General features: G+C 41.0%; 4 protein-coding genes across 5 annotated transcripts; 1 reads left to right on the forward strand and 3 right to left on the reverse strand.

The window, feature by feature from the left end:
- Positions 1-3,684: 3,684 nt before the first annotated feature.
- On the reverse strand, positions 3,685-9,005 carry LOC141914023 (mothers against decapentaplegic homolog 3-like). Of its 2 annotated transcripts, XM_074805266.1 has the most exons (8): positions 8,582-9,002; positions 7,990-8,037; positions 6,911-7,233; positions 6,195-6,245; positions 5,544-5,792; positions 5,061-5,198; positions 4,813-4,957; positions 3,685-4,698 (listed from the first exon to the last, which is right to left on the reverse strand). In XM_074805266.1, the coding sequence occupies exons 1-8, from the start codon at positions 8,779-8,781 to the stop codon at positions 4,575-4,577; spliced, it is 1,278 nt and encodes a 425-aa protein (XP_074661367.1). In that variant the 5' UTR covers positions 8,782-9,002; the 3' UTR covers positions 3,685-4,574. The 2 variants fall into 2 exon arrangements, with proteins under 2 accessions (XP_074661367.1, XP_074661368.1); XM_074805267.1 differs by lacking the exon at positions 7,990-8,037 and having other exon boundaries at positions 8,582-9,005.
- Positions 9,006-9,197: 192 nt separating this feature from the next.
- Positions 9,198-11,065, reverse strand: LOC141914102 (egalitarian protein homolog). The gene is made up of 6 exons (XM_074805376.1): positions 10,988-11,065; positions 10,689-10,820; positions 10,402-10,610; positions 9,966-10,088; positions 9,769-9,887; positions 9,198-9,668 (listed from the first exon to the last, which is right to left on the reverse strand). Exons 2-6 carry the CDS (start codon positions 10,810-10,812, stop codon positions 9,470-9,472), a joined length of 774 nt encoding a protein of 257 aa, XP_074661477.1. The 5' UTR covers positions 10,813-10,820; positions 10,988-11,065; the 3' UTR covers positions 9,198-9,469.
- A 215-nt stretch (positions 11,066-11,280) lies between these two features.
- Positions 11,281-17,593, forward strand: LOC141914020 (uncharacterized). Its single transcript, XM_074805264.1, has 10 exons — positions 11,281-11,374; positions 11,560-11,660; positions 11,743-13,418; positions 13,531-13,622; positions 13,706-14,128; positions 14,206-14,581; positions 14,696-14,861; positions 14,945-15,058; positions 16,162-16,394; positions 16,484-17,593. Exons 2-10 carry the CDS (start codon positions 11,574-11,576, stop codon positions 16,608-16,610), a joined length of 3,294 nt encoding a protein of 1,097 aa, XP_074661365.1. The 5' UTR covers positions 11,281-11,374; positions 11,560-11,573; the 3' UTR covers positions 16,611-17,593.
- A 46-nt stretch (positions 17,594-17,639) lies between these two features.
- On the reverse strand, positions 17,640-19,243 carry LOC141914024 (uncharacterized). Its single transcript, XM_074805268.1, has 4 exons — positions 19,079-19,243; positions 18,742-18,990; positions 18,469-18,664; positions 17,640-18,389 (listed from the first exon to the last, which is right to left on the reverse strand). Exons 1-4 carry the CDS (start codon positions 19,196-19,198, stop codon positions 17,800-17,802), a joined length of 1,155 nt encoding a protein of 384 aa, XP_074661369.1. The 5' UTR covers positions 19,199-19,243; the 3' UTR covers positions 17,640-17,799.
- Positions 19,244-19,298: the final 55 nt, after the last annotated feature.

The raw sequence follows: 19,298 nt of genomic DNA on the forward strand, positions 1-19,298 counted from the left end.
GTACCCTAGTCTCATCTCACTAATTACTTAATTAGACCCGATATTTCAGATAGACAGCGAGTGGTATATTGATATTTCAGATAGACAGTGAGTGGTATATTGATATTTCAGATAGATAGTGAGTGGTATATTGATATTTCAGATAGACAGTGAGTGGTATATTGATATTTCAGATAGACAGTGAGTGGTATATTGATATTTCAGATAGATAGTGAGTGGTATATTGATATTTCAGATAGACAGTGAGTGGTATATTGATATTTCAGATAGACAGTGAGTGGTATATTGCTATTTCAGATAGACAGTGAGTGGTATATTGCTATTTCAGATAGACAGTGAGTGGTATATTGATATTTCAGATAGACAGTGAGTGGTATATTGATATTTACCGTTATAATTCTGATCTAAAGTCAGAGTAGAATTGTTAACGCTGCTGCCGTTCTCAACAATCGTTTCTCCGTTTTCGTAAATGTTCTGCGTCGAATCATCGCGTTGATAGAGGGCGCCACCGGTCCGTAAAACGTCGCTATTCTCGTATATATGTTCTAGGGGATTCCCCGATATTCTCCGAGCTGTACCGACAACGGCGCCATCTATATTTCCGTTATTACAACTCGTTTTTAGCGATTCCATCATTACTCCGTCGTCTAGCAACCGCTGTCGATATACGGACAGCTCCCCCTGGTGGTTGTTTAAAGCATGATGAGTTGTAGAATCTCTCAGTTTAAACGACGCGAATCTTTTCTTTAATTCGTCGAATGAAGCCATTCACTAATACAACTACAATAAAAATACATTACTGTGTTAGTTTATCTCTGGAGGGGGAGGGGGGCTGTAAGGAGGGGGGCAGGGAGACTGAGGGGGTAGGGGGCTGTAAGAAGGGGAGGGGGCTGTAAGGAGGGGGCAGGGAGACTGAGGGGGTAGGGGGCTGTAAGAAGGGGAGGGGGCTGTAAGGAGGGGGGCAGGGAGACTGAGAGGGGGAGCAAGAACTCACTGAAACCTTTAAAATACCAATCCCTATTTACAGTATTTCAGCATCGCAAATGAAAGTGTTGAAAATATCAAATGTCAATATAAACGACTGAATGAGATATGAATCTAGTGAAATATCAAATCAATAAATCAATGATCAACTACATTAAATGCAGTCAGTGAAATATCAGAACAGTAAGTGTCAGTGAAATGGATATAATGTGGGTCTCAGCTGCTGAAGTGGAAACTAAGAAAAATTCTAGTTCAATTAACCTGATTCGAAGAGCAATTTACTGACATTTACTGAATATCTGTCATAATTAGACCTCAATTCAACACAATCACTATAAAAATTAAATCAAAAACATATTCACTAAAAAAGAACAGCATTTACACAGAAACATCAACACACTATAGTCCTATAGTCTAAACAACACTCCTACCAATACCCAAACACCTCCCAACACTCCTACAAATACCCAAACACCTCCCAACGCTCCTACAAATACCCAAACACCTACACCTCCCAACACTCCTACACTCTCATCAACATTAAACTATCTATAACAATTGAAGTTTGAATAAACAATAATCAATAAATGTTTATATTCAAATATGATGAAACAACATCAATATCAACTGGTGCCCACTATATTGATATACCAGGGCGCCCAACCCGCTGCGGTAGGTTGCTGGTACCGACTACATCGATATATTGATATACCAGGGCGCCCAACCCGCTGCGGTACTGTTTATTGAAGATATTCATAGTATGAAATAATGTAAATTTCTATCTACTCACAAGGTTTAAGTGTTGTATCAGTGTTAGTGAGAGACTGACTGATTGAACAGTACTATAAACAATACCGATACCACAGATACAGTACAGTCAGTAACAGCAGAGAGGGGAGGGAGGAGGAGAGTGAGATGAGAGAGAGGAGTGAGGTAAGACTGACGTAGTTGAGGAGAGGTATAGACAAGTAGATTGAAGAGGTAATTACTGGTGAATAACAGATGAATAATTGACAGATTGTGAAATTTAAATATCAGTGAAACTAAACTAAACATGGACATATAACAGTTCAGTTTCCTATTTCATTGATTACTGGGCAAGAGAAATCAATAAATCAATATCTGATCAACTGATCACTGATTGATTACTGATCGAAAACGTTCCATGATTATAACAATAATTGACGGTTATTACCATAGTAACTGACCGTGCATTAACGGTCGGTAACAATCCGAATAAATCGATTACCGCGGCAACTCGGGAATGATATTAGCATTTTTAACAGCAGTCATTTATAGAGGAAGAAAGGAGGAGGAGATAGGACGAGGGAGGAGAGATGAGATAGGGCGAGGGAGGAGAGATGAGATAGGGCGAGGGAGGTTGCATATTGTGTAATGCAAAAATAATTGAGTGAATCTCCTACAAATGAACTCAATCTCACTGTAGCAGCAGCGGCAGCAACAGCGAACAATCGCTTACTGGCTCATTACAGGTTACCATAGCAACTGTCTTCTATTGCCTTCACTGAACAGCAGACAGACAGTGTGCGTGCTCAGTCTGCGTGTAATATGACTTCTAATGAACTCAATGTAAATATCAACATGTACACCAAACTCTGCTCCCTCCCCCATACTGTCTAGAGAGAGACCCTTAATACCCCATTAACTATTTCACTATCTACAGACATTATTGCCTTCCCTCTTAAATACATAATCATATCAAATAATAATTTATACAGTTTTAAATAATATGGCAGTTCAAAACTCAATAATCCTATGACCTATAGGTCCACAGACTAGTACTCAAGAAATCAAATTGAAATAGCCTGATCCTGTCCTGAGACAATTTCATTTCACACACAACTTCAATTATAAAATACAAAACAGACAGATTGACAGACACAGACAGGTCGACAGACATAGACAGGTTGACAGACCGGTTTCAGTTTAAGACACAAATGATGTTGATACTTCCAATGATCGTGACATTTCTCGTATCAATCGGGATGACCAAGTTTTTTTGTTGGAGACATTTGTCAATTTTAAATCGAGTTTTCTACCTTTCTGTTGAATTCGACGAGTAAAATACGAATAAAACGAGATAAATTAAACTTACAAGTAATCGTATGAGTCGCTGAACCGATGAATCATTGGTCAATAATCCTCACAAATACACTTTAAAAACCGCCACCGTTTTTTCTCAAAAAAATCCATTTTTTCGGAGTGGTAGTCGCTCCACAAATGAGCCCGGAATCCGACACGGAAAACGGACTACGCGACGGACTTCAGCCGCCATATTGAATTTATATTCATGCGCTAGCCTTATTACGTAGGTCGAGGGCACCACCGCTGAGACAAAATAGAACTTTTTTGACCCGATTGATGACGATTTAAGGATTAATTTCTACACATATCAACCGATTGTACAATATTGAATACTTTTCAACGCATAAATATTCAATTAAAGTAAAAATCATACGTATTAGTAGACTTTGGCTGTTCTATTCAGTTTGCTTCAACCCGCTGATAATTTTACGGCGGGCGTCACATAGAAGAGCCATTTTTTTCCTAGGTAAGATGGGAACACAGACTGCCTTATCACTACTAGGAAAAATATCTTTGTTTCTTATAACATTACATCCTTATTTTTAAAGCGAATTAAAAAAAGAACGAAAAACAAAGACGCCCTCTATTGTTCACATATCTAGACTCAATAGCTGTTTATTTTGTATTCCATACATTAAAATGATTAACTGATAAATGACGTATATTTTTAGTTCACTATGATCAACATTTTTTTTTACAATAATATTTAACTTTCAACATAAAACAAGTTCAGTTCCAAATATTCGTCATACAAGCAAGTTTCACAGTTCACATTTTACACAATAGGTGGCGCTATATAACTATATATATATTTGAAGACTATGCACGGGCGAAGAAGAACGGTCTCATCGCCATGGAGCTGTATTTACATGTCCTATTTACAATTTATTTACATTTTATTTCAAAGCCACAAAATTCAATTGTAAGTTAAAATTCTCGCATTTATCGACAAACAAGACAAGAATTTCTAAATCATAATTTTTCTTTTTTATCTAAAGCGTTTTAAATGCGTAGTAGAAGAATTATTATTACATGATTTTTGATTTAAAATAAAAATCTTTTTATTAATAAAAATTTCGTAATAGGTTTTTTTTTTCAAATAGTAAAATCTCGATACGTTTTTTATTTACAGAAATAATCAGTGTCATTCACCGGGCAATCGAGTCAGATCACACTCCCTAGAGGGAGCCACAGTCAGCTATACTCCCCTCACTACACATAGAGGGAGCCACACTATATAGCACATATATATATATAAGTACAGATATTTCACTCCTAATGGTATAATATTTTTCTGCAGATTTTGTTGCATCGTTCCCGAAATAGTATCAACAATGAAAATTTAAACAAGTCGGTATCGCCATAGAAACCATCAGTCGTCGCGGTGATTTACGATTGAAAATGCGGCGTGAATACCGGGATTTACGCACGTCAGTCCGTCCGTGAAATATAACGCTACGTTTCACATATAGGCGGCGCTAGTTTTACGAAACACTCGAACATGGCATGTGAGGTCGACCCATTTGCATGAGGACTTTATCCAACCATTGCAGCGGTCCGTTTAAATGTATCTCAATCCAGCACGGCGTCATGGTTACAGTCTGTCTCCTACAACAATTTAAACAATCAGTTTAACTACAACGGGCACGCGGGGAACACACTGGTCCGCCTGGTGGTAACAGGAGAGGGTGCGGAGAGATTGTTCGATAGTAACACACGTACCTGTATTCTGCTCCCCAACCTTTGACAAAACTCATTCTTATCGTACACATCTTTGTGAGTTGATAAACAGATTCAAAACCTTGATTTACGCTTTGAGCCAAAAGGGCAGCGAATTCACGGTTATTGAATATCTTCAGATTACATCCTGAAATATAGCAAGAAATTCAACATCAGCCATTCAGAGGGAGCTGGGGGAGGGGGTGTTACCGGGGGCTGGGGAGGGGGGTGTTACCGGGGAGTATGCGTACCTGGTGGTATTTTACACACTGTTGCCGGATGCCATCCGTATCTTTGGTTACAGTTGGGACTCTGTACGAACACAGCACTGTCGCTTAAACATTCCGCAAATACCTCACCTCCGATATAGTATAATCGTACACCTTTCCCTGCAATTAATGAACACAGTAATCAGCGTGTATATGACGATGTACACCTCCCCCTGGATCTATATGACGATGTACACCTCCCCCTGGATCTATATGACGATGTACACCTCCCCTGGATCTATATGACGATGTACACTCCCCCTGGATCTATATGACGATGTACACCTCCCCTGGATCTATATGACGATGTACACCTCCCCCTGGATCTATATGACGATGTACACCTCCCCCTGGATCTATATGACGATGTACACCTCCCCCTGGATCTATATGACGATGTACACTCCCCCTGGATCTATATGACGATGTACACCTCCCACTGGATCTATAAAGATGAAATCTTACCAACGTGGCGTCTGGTCAACTCAACAGCCGGAGTTCGATTGATGTGAGACAATAAGCCGAGACAGAACCGTTCCTGATTGGACGGGTCGGTGAATCCGTCTATTGTTAGAGATGGTTGAGACGCGTGGAACGTTTCTCCAACTCGATGGTTCAATTCATAATACGATATGGAACACCAGAATGCTGGTTCGGTGTACGTCACTGGTTGGGCGTCGATCGGCGGGCTCGGGGATAGATCACCGAGATCATCTATAATATAACAACATGAAACATTAGTAGCAGTTCTCCGGGCCCTCCCACAGAACACACAAACACAGGCTTTTCTTGTCAGGGCCATTTTAGATTTATTGTTTGTCTTATTCAAATTTCTCTCCAGATTTCTTTGAATGGGCATTTTAGAATTTTGAAGGAGGTGGACCAGTCCAACCGGTCTCCACCTCATGCCGATGCAGTTGTTACTTGAATGGCACCAGTTACAGTTGAGTCAAATCAAAACATATTGACTTCATTCTAAGATTTCTTACTAGTTCAGTGAGAGAGAGTGAGGTTTGTATGTTTAAACAGTAACGTCTGAATTATTGATTACATCGATGTCAATAATGACAGGGTCAGTTCAAGGTGAAGGTGAAGGTCATGACCCGTTAGACTTACCCATATTATTAGAATTATCGTTAGTATCTCCATCTTCACTCATAGGAGTCTCTGAAAATATAAACAAATAATATAACACAGACTCATAGGAGTCCCTATACAAATATATCCCTAACTTGGACTGTAACCATAGCCCTGTAACACACTAGTATAAATATATAAATCTCCCCTCAACCATATAACCTAGTTCAAGTTCCCCTCTCCCTGACCCTAGTTCAAGTTCCCCTCTCCCTGACCCTAGTTCAAGTTCCCCTCTCCCTAACCCTAGTTCAAGTTCCCCTCTCCCTGACCCTAGTTCAAGTTCCCCTCTCCCTGACCCTAGTTCAAGTTCCCCTCTCCCTGACCCTAGTTCAAGTTCCCCTCTCCCTGACCCTAGTTTAAGTTCCCCTCTCCCTAACCCTAGTTCAAGTTCCCCTCTCCCTGACCCTAGTTCAAGTTCCCCTCTCCCTGACCCTAGTTCAAGTTCCCCTCTCCCTGACCCTAGTTCAAGTTCCCCTCTCCCTAACCCTAGTTCAAGTTCCCCTCTCCCTGACCCTAGTTCAAGTTCCCCTCTCCCTGACCCTAGTTCAAGTTCCCCTAGTACAAGTTCAAGTTCAAGTTCCCCTAGTTCCTAGTTCAAGTTCCCCTCAACCATAAACCCTAGTTCAAGTTCCCCTCAACCATAAACCCTAGTTCAAGTTTCCCTAGTTCTCAGTTCTCAACTCAGTAACACTTACCCGGTATAAGAGGTTGATCAGTGTACGGATAATCGATATTTTCAGGTACAGTAGTTGCGTAATCGTCGAGAGGCGGTAGTTTAGCCGGTAAATCCTCAGTTTGACGAGGAACGAGGACCGGAGACAGAACTGGATTCTCAACTCGCGAGTAATGATACGGATTTACGCAAACTTCGTCTAGTTTTTTATGAAAGGCGTATTCGCATCCTTCTATTGCGCGTAACTCGTGGTGATTCTGTAAATCGGGCCATCGCCATAGACGACAATATATAACGTGCGGTAGACCTTTCCGATGCGATACCTGCAATCGACCGTCTAGTGACCTATAAATCAAACATATTAAAACAGTGTCAAACCCGGGACCTCCTTGTCGAGAGAGTGTGCGTTAGTTCAATCATTAGTCTAAACACAACTTGGATAAAAATTGAAAACTTTCAATGTTTTACAATTAGACATACAAAATAAATATCGATATTCGTGAGAATTGAAATGAATTTCGAGATTTTTCTAGTTTTATCTCGTATGTGTTTGAAATTGATGATTAAAATGAACAAGCGATAAGTATAAATAAGACCGAACCAACGAGAGACCAGCACCGAAACTTTATAAACAATAGGTTTGGCCTTAAATACCGGTAGTTAATGACAACCGAGGAAAACTGTTATATAGAAAAGTAAAATAAAATTGAGGCCGCACCAATTTGATTCGCCGGTGGAATTCAGAGCGTTTTACTTATCAGAACCGAAACCGGGGTAGGGAATAGTTATGGATTACAGCCACCAGGTGTCTCTAGCGCACACAGGGACGTTTAATTAGATTATTATCATAGTTTATTAATTATAATTAGTATAATTAATTAATTGAGGAGATTGCGGCGAGTGAAAATTTCTTTCAATTTTGTCGAAACTAAAAATCAAAATTGCATTTTTTTTTACTCAATTGACTGAATAACTTATAATCAATCAATAATTGTTGTTGATTGCAACAATTGCAGCTATGACAACGACGTCAGAAGAGCCCCAGATAAATCACAATGGTGGTACCTGCAGCTGATGAGAACGGGTTGAATTGAAACTTACACAAACTGCATGGGGCCTCTTCCACTTTCTGTTGTATGTGGGAACGGTCTAAAAAAACGAAAAGAGAATCAGAAACAACAGTTCTCCTCGTTAGTCATCTCCTTCTCTCCTCGTCATTCTCATCATTCTCTCATTGAGATTATTATCTAATAGATATAGATATATATATATAGGGGGCGTTGCTGCAGCTGTTGATGAAAGTCGGGGGGTTCAGTTTAGTTTGTTTAGATGGTTAAATCTCACACACTGTTTATTAGAATAGACAGAGGGGATAGAATAGTCGGTGACCGGAGCCACCCACTCGCAGTGACTGGAGCCACCCACTCGCAGCGACCACAGTCACGGAGATGGATGCTACTCGTTAGAGATCGGAGCCACCCACTCACTGAGACTTGATCCGCTTATAACTCTCTGAGACCGGAGCAACTCACAGTGCTCTGAACTTAAGGGGAGGGGGGTGTTTAATAGACTAGAGACTACAGTAGTTTTAATATAGATAGATGGAGACCCAACAGAATGGAGGGGGTACACCGACCTAACCATGCTTACGTGTCGCCCCCTACTGGTGGAATATATACAGTTAAAGGTTTACCTGGGTATAGTAATACATTTAGTGTTAGAACTTTGAGTAGTTATAGCTTTCTCCAGTTCATCCAATCCTCCAGATTTACGCAGTTTTTTCACTAAACTTTTCACAGCTTTTTCCGTCCATTTCTCATCTTTATCGAGGTCACCTTTTTTCCAACCCAATAACCGTTTAACAATCGGCGGAGTGAACGGTAACATCGACATTCTTAGATGATCACCGATATCTACGATGTGTTAACTATAATCCTAATCCACGGATTAAGCAATAATCCCGACGCCAAGTGGTTTAATCCGGCCTGAAATGTTGTCAAAATACATCACAATTTCGTCCATGAAAATTCACGACCGAACAACGTCCATCTTCATATCCGTGCGCATCTTCCTGAGTAAAAATAACATTCAGTTGATGCGCAATAACGTTGCGAAAATATGATTTTTAAAACTTTATTCTCAGATATTTCGAGTTTCGACCATCAAATCCTAAAAATTTTCACATTTTACTCATATTTCGACGATTTTCCGGATCTGAACCCAGACCCTGGTTAAAGTAGCTCCATGTTGTATTACTACGTCTCTCAGTGATCCGCCCAATATGTCTGGGATGTGTTTATAGTCTGTTCACGATCTGTTCAGATATACACACTATTTCAAATCAATAAATAAACAACAAAATAGTTTAGAAAAACTTTTTTATTTCAAAAACTTCATCACAAGAAAGAAAAACAACTCGATTCTGCGTTAAATGCAAAAAGTTAATGAAAAATGTCTAAACAACAATCAATTAAATATATCTATATAATTATAATTATTTACACACCAAAATTAAACAAAAACACACTAAAAATTGCAATAAAAAATTTGCTGAAAATTCTCTTAAAAGCAAAAACGACTTTTAAATATAATCGGTGTTACTATTGGTCGCTGTTTTCTTCAACAGCGCCACCTGTTGTCTGGTGAATTTAGTTATAGGAGGACGGAATGATTGCGTTGTTGGAGGTTTCTCCGAGGTTGGACGACAGACGCTCGGTTTCAATCGTAACACTTCATTACACAATATTTCAAACACTTCCACAGATTCCGGTCTCAATTCACTAAAAACAATTACATCGATATATCAAATCATTAACGATATATCAAATCATTAACGATATATCAAAACAATTTATCTGAAATATCATGATATAATTTTACCGTTTCATCGCTTCGTAAATTCCTGGTACGAGAGCAGCGGCCGAAATAGCTGAATGCGTAACCATGGTAGCATTTAACGGTCGACGCGCCCAGAACAACTCCGTATCGTTCGGCTCATCCTGTAACCATGGAGATTGCAACAATTAGATACCAATCAATTCAAACATGTTTTCTATGATAGATTTTTATATTGTTACCAATAAATGTTTTTCGATAACGTCACTATCGTTACCATGGCGACAATATTTCATATATAAGTTATAAACGGAGATGAATCTGGGAGAGAGGCTCGCGTCTTTCATTAACACAGCGTAAGCAATCTAAAGTATAAAACACAGGCGCAGCAGTTAATGTAAATATTCTAAAATATAAAACATACAATTCATGTAAACTTCTAACAAAACAGCTAAAACAATTGATAACTTGTTTCTCTCATTTCTGCTGAGTTTAAAAGTCGACCCAGCGGACCGCCTCCATTACCTTATCCAATCTTATAATAACTAACAATAACAGACCCGGCAGTTATAGAAATGAACTGATTACAAATTTTATTGCTGTTAAAAAAGTGACCCCCAGCCGAGTAGGAGAAACAATAATCTAATAAAGTATTGTAAAAATTTGACATAATCGCACCTGGGTATCGAATACATTCTGAACGCGAATTCCGTATTGTTGAAATAAAGCGCGGTTGTCACGGCGAACATCGTGAAATACTTTGATCAGATCAACTGCTTGTAATAAACGGATGATTCGTCCTTCGATGATTAATTCAGGATTCTGTTTTATATCAAACTCGTAGATTTTACCCGAATACGTCGAAATCATCAACAACATCAGAGGACCTTTAAAATCAAAACGGCTTCAATTATTGATTGATACTAGCGACATCTACAGGCTAATACCGGAACTCATACTCTTACCGTTATAGAAAGTACGTTTACACGCTACACCAATAACAGGCTCGCGTTCTTTAGTCAGGATATCATTGACGACTTGACGGGCTGCTGCAACAGTCGTTACCAAGACAACCAGTGGTTTACCCATCCTTCAAGCTGAAAATACGGGTAAAGTTCCCATGATCAATATAATGAATTGAATTTGGATTGAAACACACTAAAACACGTATTTCGCATCGATTCGTGGTAAATGAAACACATTTTATCGACGAACAACAAATGAAGATTCGTTTGAATAATCTCAGAAAAATTCAGCCGCATACCTCCAATATTTCAGCCTTAATTCATATTTAATTCATACTGTTTATTTTTCGTTGCGCCGTAATGGGCGGCGACCTTGGGGTTTCCAGCGACTAGTCGTCACCGCATTTCAATTTAAAAAATTTTCAAAATTATTTTATTGTAAAGACACAAAAAAATGAAGTAAAAAAAAATCAGCTCAGGTCGGGTCCCTTAAATAAATGAGAAAATTAGATAAAAATCAATTCGGTCTATCCGCATTTTAGTCGCTTACTGTCCGATCCGGAATTTAGCGATATTCTAATGATAAACAAAACAAAATGGCCGCCGCTGAACATCTGAAATTTTGACCGGATTCTTTTTGGTTTTTCACCCTGTTTTGACGGAATTGAAACTACAATGAGTTAAAGGTGAAAACATTTGAGTAAAACTGATTTTATTGTTTCAGATTATTGTCAGTTTTTTAATGAATCGATGAATTTAAGGCTGGTTTTAATGGTTCAAAATGAGTTGTTTATTTTCTCTGATTCGACTCAATCGACTTAATCGGCCGATTTTATTACAATCTCAATGAAAAACTACTTCTTTTGTACAGAATTTTAAAACAATATGGCTGACGGTGAGCCACTAGGTGGCACCACAGTGACGACGTCTGCAGCGGCTGTAACGAGGGGTTGGACTACTGAAACTAACAAGGTAAGTCTCAACAGCGAGCGGTGCGAATTATCCTTTTTATCTGGATACCGGACTGATTTTTTAAATGTTGATTGTTTTTTAGGATGGATGCGATGAAGAAACAGCTGTTGCTGCTGCTGCTGCTGCTGCTGCTGTATCACCGATGGCAACAGGATCTGATAAACCGTTAGTTGATATTGAAGCGATGTTAAACGCACACGCTGAAGCAATAATACAACAATCACTGGGTGCCGTGGAAACAGAATCTACAGCGCTGTGGACCGCTACCACGGCAACCGCTACTGTTACCGAAGACGATATCGACGTCGTTTCCGTAGATACGCCTGCATGTATTCAAATAATTGACCAATCAGCAGTGAGTCGCAGGTCGACGGAGTTTCAATACGGGTTTTCCCCGGCATCCAGTACGTATATACCTCCTCCGCAGACTTGTTTCCCCGTCAGTCACCAGGTGGCAGCAGCCGTGTCGCCCCCGTCGATCGATTGGATGGATTTAAACCGAGACGATACAAACGACAACAAATCTCCTAAACGTTCGAACCAAGGTCAAGGTAAAAGCGGAGAACCCGATTCTGCGAGCGGCGGCGCTGGGTTATCTATGCAATATAACAACAATCACCGTACCGTTACTAGGCAACCGTTGAGCGGTGATGATTGGGTGGAGCCGAGTACGAGTTCGGGTCGTTCACGATCGCGGTTCGTGGCGCCACCTATTGTAATTAATAACAGCGATTCCGAGAGCGACGACGTAACCGAGGACGACGACGAGACGGCGTTCAACAATATCTCCGGTAAATCGTATCCGGTCGTTAAAAAACGATGGATGACGAAAGCTTCGAAAGATCAGTCGAATAACGCGAAAAAAACAGCCGGCAATCGCGGTAAACAACGCCATCTACCGGCGACCGATAACGGGAACGCATCGGCTAGCGTATTAATGAGACCAATAGGTGGCGTTAGCGACAGTGAGGACGGCGGAGACGAAGACGATGATTTAATCGACGAACGATTAACTATCGTTAAATCTAAAAATAGATCGACAGCATTTAAACGAGAACGTAGCGACTCGGAGGGAACTGATTCAACCGTTCATCATCACACAACCGATGGCACTAAATGGCGTAAACCGGACACTACCCAGTCCAAATCCGCATTCTCCTGTTATCATAACCCGAGACGAGGGCGCCACCGTACAGCTATAACGTCAGCTGCCGCAGCTGCTTCGTCTACCTCCGTCAACTCGATGGATATCGATAATAATTATAACAATAACCATAGTAACCATAGTAACGCTACTCAGGATCCGATCATAGCACGACCTCGTGCCGTTAAACTAGAGACTACAACGCCCCCTGGTGGTGGACATCACGAGCAACAAACAGATTTACAGCAGCAATACGCGATGTTAAACGCTCTTGGACTGAGTCCACGTTCTCCAGACTCGCGATTAACACCTCCGATATATCCACCAGGTGGCAGCACACCCCCCACATCCGCCGGTCATATCTACTCACCAGGTGGCAGCGCTGATTGTTTATATACGAGCCCTAATCGTAACGAATCTATGCATTGTTCATCGGTATCGTCAGGGGCAACGTCATTACAGAATGCTCCCGCTTACGTTACGTTAGATATGTCACTCGATGATCCCTCGGCTTCTAGTAATCAACCGGCAGCAGCAGCGCCACCTACTGGAGAATACGTCATACTATCATCAGATGATAGCGATATAGAAGTGTCAGATATAAGATATGTCAAGTAAGTTTGTCCTGTTCCTCCCTAAACTCCCCTCCTCCGCCTCCTCTCCCTCCCCTTCTCCCCCTTCCTCCCTCTGTCAATGTTTAATGACGTTACTGATGTATATTTTCAGTCGATCTCGTAGCAACAATGGAGGTCAGTACGGAGCCGGTGGTTACAGTCGCACGGCAACAGTCGTCGTCGATTTAACTGAATCCGATGATGGTACGTTTGTGTATCGTTGTTTCTATGGTTACTGATTCATTGTTCTGTCAAAGAGTTGCGTCTTACTGTAATTAATGTTTCAGATGTCCACGCGGCGGAGCCACTATCCGCACCCGCTATTCAGGTAACCGAGCAACCTGCGGCGCCTGAACCGACCGAATCAGCTGCTGTTTTACCATCTGCTGTACAACACGTTTCCATGGCGATGCCCGTTCAACAACGACCGTCGCATTATCATCACACGCGTAACATGAGTCCGATGACGTTTCACGCAGTGCCACCTATACCTGCGGCTCAGAGACGGTGTTTGTTTCATCAGGATCGTATGAGGCCGTGTATCGGAGGACCTGCGTGTATCGGAGCTGAGGCTGCTGCTGCTGCTGCTGTAGCTAATGCACCTCCTCCTCACCATCCTCCTCATCACTGTATGTACGATATCGATCCTTGTCATCTTCCGCAACAATTACTACCGGGACGACCGTTACCCGGACGACCACCGCCTCATGGTTAGTATCGTCGCCGTGGTTACTGTCATTATTACTCATATCGTTCGTATATTTGAATTTATTGATTTTATTTTTAGGTGATAATAATTTACGACCAGTTCATCATTTTCATCATCTTCAGCATCATCATCATCCATCGGTTACATCTCCTCTTGCCTCCTCATCACCGGGTCCGTTGCTAACAACTCCTCTTATCCATCATCGAGGTCATTTACCTCATCATCCTCCTCCAGCAGCTCACCAAATTCCTCATCATCATTCCATGAGATTTATGCCTCATCCTTTCCTTCCTCCTCAACCTCCTCCGGCACCTGCTGCTGCTGTTGCCGCGAGACGGGATGCGGCGATGATGGAATCATACGCCGCAGCTGCAGCTGTACAGAATCCAGATGCAATGATGTTACCGGTTCATATCCAGCCTCCACACGGAATAGCAGCTGCATTCACTGTGTCGTAAGTATTAACGCATCTGACTAATCACCACAGCTACCGGTACCTGACATTAAGATCACCACGGCTACCAGTATCTGATGTATTGATTAACTGTGTGTATATGTGTGCTTACAGAGAGCCGATAGTTCCACAACCTCCCCCGCAGATGGCAGCACCGGCTCCTCAACATCAACATCTACACCATCATTTACACCACTACCACCATACGGCGCCACCTGCGCCAAGATTGCACCATTTCAACATCTCGAGCGGTATGCATATTAGTATCGGCACAGGAATGGTAAGTATCCTCTACCAACTGACGCAGTTGCAGCGCCCCCTAGTGATATAACTCGGTATTATTGATGTATTTATTATTTACAGCCTCCGATCCCCGAGTTTCCACCGTTTCCCGGGATACCAATAATGGCTAATTTACCGCGTAACATGCAAGTAAGGATGGGTAGAATGATGATGCACCATCGACCTACTTATGAGGTGAGTATAGTTATAGGTGGCGCATCAGTTCAACTCGGGGAGAGAGAGTTCATTGAATCTTGTTTGTTGTGTTAGTGCTGGAGAGCTGGTCGAGTTTTGAGGGGTTGCTGAGAGGGGGAGAGTTTTGAGGGGTTGCTGTGAGGGGGAGAGTTTTGAGGGGTTGCTGCGAGGGGGAGAGTTTTGAGGGGTTGCTGCGAAGGGGAGAGTTTTGAGGGGTTGCTGTGAGGGGGATAGTTTTAAAGGGTTGCTGTGAGGGGATAGTTTTGAGGGGTTGCTGTGAGGGGGAGAGTTTTGAGGGCTTGCTGTGAGGGGGAGAGTTTTGAGGGCTTGCTGTGAGGGGGAGAGTTTTGAGGGCTTGCTGTGATGGACCCTGAACTATGTTTGTAGGGTTCAGTTTAACATGAGTTATGTACAGTATGTCACATGCAGCCTGTGTATAGTGCTGTACATGTACTGTAATGTTGTACAAGCTGCTGTTCTATGACTCACTGTATGAGTTTCTTATGCAATTCTAGTTATAAAAATATCAGTCTGTTTATGGTTCTAAAACACGTGAGATTTCGGTGTTGTTAAATCTTCAGATAAATAACTGTTTGTATTTTTATTACAATGTCGATCAGTGTTGATTTCACGCGATGTCGAATATGATTTTAAGATGCGTCACACTGTGATAAACTGTCAATAACAGATTGTGTCGCTCGGTGCCAGGTTTCAAAAATGTTATAGATACAGTTTTATTATATGTGATCTCGTGTTCGATCAGATGTTTATAGAACTATGAGTCGTCTGTCGATTCACGTCTCACTCTCACATTCTTCCCCGATATCGAGGAATTATCAACGATATATCGATAGTTATAATTGATAATATCGAGTGATGTCTGATACAGCGGGTCCGCAGATCGGTTTTATTATAATCGGCAGTTCCAGTAATCTAATGATCTCTCAAAACGGGAATAATACCGCCAGTCGTCACGGCGACAACAACAGACACGTCGGTTTACACGATTTCTTCTTTCTCGTCACCGTAAGAAGAGTTCATTATGAGTTGCAGCGGAGGGGTGTCAGGTTAGAGATGGTTAATGTGTTTTTGTATTATTTCAGGAGCTGATTAGTTTAGAGGAGAGATTGGGTAACGTGAATCGCGGAGCCAATCAGACGACAATCGAACGTAACACCTTCCCGCATAAATATAAACGTATTAAACGATGTCAAACTCTACCACCAGAGGGCGATACTAACGAACAGACGGGTGAGGAGCAGACGGAGGAGGAGGACGACGAGGAGGAGAAATGTACGATTTGTTTATCAGAATTTACCGATGATGAAGATGTGAGGTATGTACGCGGATCCTCCGATCGCCGAAAGAGGGCGCCACTAGCCGATCCTCGCTTACCAGTTCATGTTTCATTCTCTATCGTTTCAGGCGTCTTCCCTGCATGCATCTGTTTCATATAGAATGCGTTGACCAATGGCTGACGACTAATAAACGATGTCCGATTTGTCGAGTCGACATAGAAACGGCCACTAAAGACGGTCCTTTCGAATCTTGAGCGATTTTCGTCGCGTTGTTATGGAAACAGATTGCGGAAATGATTTTTCGAATCCTGAGAGCGATTGTAACAGTTTGCTGTAACACATGTATCGGCGAAAAGTTCTCAATTCTCAGGTGTTTCAATCTCGTAGAGACTCTCGTAGTGTACGTGAAGTTGTGTTAACCACATTTCTGTAGTTGTCATGGATATGTATAGTTGCTATGTATAGAAATGGTTGCTAAGGAAACTTGTTGATGATCTATTGTAAAAAAGTTGTTCGGTATGCAGAAGTGTCTAGAGGGGTGTATACTAGTGCCCCCTATTGAGAGGAGTGTATACTGGTGCCCCCTATTGAGAGGGGTGTATACTAGTGCCCCCTATTGAGAGGGGGCGTATACTCTAGTGTCCCCTAATAAAGGAGGATGTATACTAGCACCCCCTGTTGAGAGGAGTCTATACTGGCGCCCCCTATTAAGAGGGGGTGGTATATTAGTGCACTCGGTTGAAAGGGGGTGTGCTATTAAAGAAAGCGCCCCCTGTGTTGTAAAGTTGAAATGAAGCTCTAGTCTGTCTGTACGGGGGGTTTGTTATTGTTTATCTCGGCCGTCTTTTAGTTTAACATTATTTAAAAACTACTGAAATTTTTGCCGAACTCAATTTATACGGTTTTTGACGCGGTCCCCCGTGGTGTCGTGAGTTACTTCTATACGGTCCCCCATATCTGAGTTCAAACTAATTAATCATGAATTGTTTTATTAATTAATTTATTGCAAGTAAAAATTGCTTTCTACGTTTTGCGTATTGAGGTGAGTTTTTACAGAGTGCTATTATTAATTCCTCAACTCCAAACAAGTTTTAATTCTCTTTTTTTCGAAGACATTTTTTTTTTTAGTCTTGAAGCGTCTGTTATATATAAGACGCGCACTAACCCTGGGAAGTGAGGCTGTATTTTAAACGATAATGTTGTCAACTTTTGCTGCAAAATTCAACAATAATGATGAATAATTAATGATTATATTATAAATATTTAAATATTATAGCTTAAAATAATAAATTATTAAACGTCTTACAACTCAAAATCCATCGCTGTTGTCATTGTTGTATTTGGCGCCATCTAGAGTTAAAACGATGAACAATAATAGAATACCGATAATTTGTTTATTTGTAAACATTGTATAATTATTAATAAAGTCTATTTAATGAGTCGCTAGGAACCCGCAGGTGGCGCCCCCTTTGAGCAGGAAGCTGAACTACGTATCGTATTAATAACACCCATGATTCTAGTAAAATCCTCGTCGCCAGTAGCAACACTAGAATTACATTGTTTCTTTCGATCGTTATTCGAATCCGATTTCGGTAATTTGCGTTTACGATTAGACCGTGAAGCGCCACCTATATCACAAGTCCGCGACGGCGTAACAGAATCCTGATGTTCAGTAACCGTAGATGAAGATGCTGCCCCCTGGTAGGGATTGTTTGTACTAGGTGCCGCTAGTAAACAGCCCGATCGATGTAGATCCGATACGAGTGAATCGTAGCGTTTTGATTGGTCGTTCAGAGCGAGGGTAAGGTTATTGATTTGACGTTGTTGCGACGTTACTTTACGTTTCCACGTTCTCAGGTTGCGTTTAATTCCGCTCACGTCAATTATTTTCGATCGGTAAATCCTCTGCAGACGTTTATATCGGTCTCTAAGACGCTCGTATTTCACCGTTAGATTCGATTGTTGTACGACCGGTGGTGACCTCTGGGGAGAAACGCTGTCATCGGTATCGTATCCGAAATTCAATCCTGCCCCTGAAAATAGTATTAAATACATCTTCGTTAAAATCCGTGATCCTGCAGATAGTGTTACCCGGACTGGTCGCTAACGTACAGGAGAGTAACGTAGTGTTTTCCGATAATATATTCGGATATGGATTCGGTAGTTTGGGTTCGATCACGTCCTTGAAATACTCGATAGCCATCGTCGACAAATCCATCAACTCCTCGGTGACTTTATAGACGATTTTCAACGGTTGATTAGAGGCGGTTTTAACGTAAATCAATAATCTCTTCACTTCATCGAGAATCTGTAATTAAAAATACCATAATATCACCGATGTCTACACGGTTAACAATAAAATACGGATTCGAACGGCGGACTTACAGCTCCCGGAAAGAAACAACAATGTTTTAAATCGATGTGTTTTTTGAATGTTGTGTTTAACATTGTTAAACGTAGATGAATGGTCTCCACAATCTCGCACTCTTTCATCAGCGGATGTTTAATTCTGGATGATTCTCTCCGAGGCATCTGCGATCGACACGTCTGGTAATGATGCGATGTTTGATTCAGCAAACGGAAAAAATTATGATTCAATAATTTTTCGCAAACATCTCTGAATTCACGACAAACCTGGAAAAAATTATTCCAAATTACTCGCTATCATAAATGAAATTTAAAAAAGAAAGTAGTATTTGAGATTTCAAAATAAGCAACTTACCAATCGATATTTTGAGAGTTCCTCGTACGTGCAATATTTGATAATTTTCTCCAGGATATCAAATGGAAGTAAAAGGAATATGTTTGAGTTATTTCCACCAGTTTCCACAAGATCACACATTATAACTTTGTTATTTATAAACTACCAAATTCAATACAATTCAATTGAAAAGGAAATATAATGAATTGAATTTGAATTGTTCAGATCAATTCAACTAAAA

The sequence above is a fragment of the Tubulanus polymorphus genome, chromosome 12 (genome assembly GCF_964204645.1).
Source record: "Tubulanus polymorphus chromosome 12, tnTubPoly1.2, whole genome shotgun sequence".
In the NCBI taxonomy this organism is placed as follows: domain Eukaryota; kingdom Metazoa; phylum Nemertea; class Palaeonemertea; order Tubulaniformes; family Tubulanidae; genus Tubulanus; species Tubulanus polymorphus.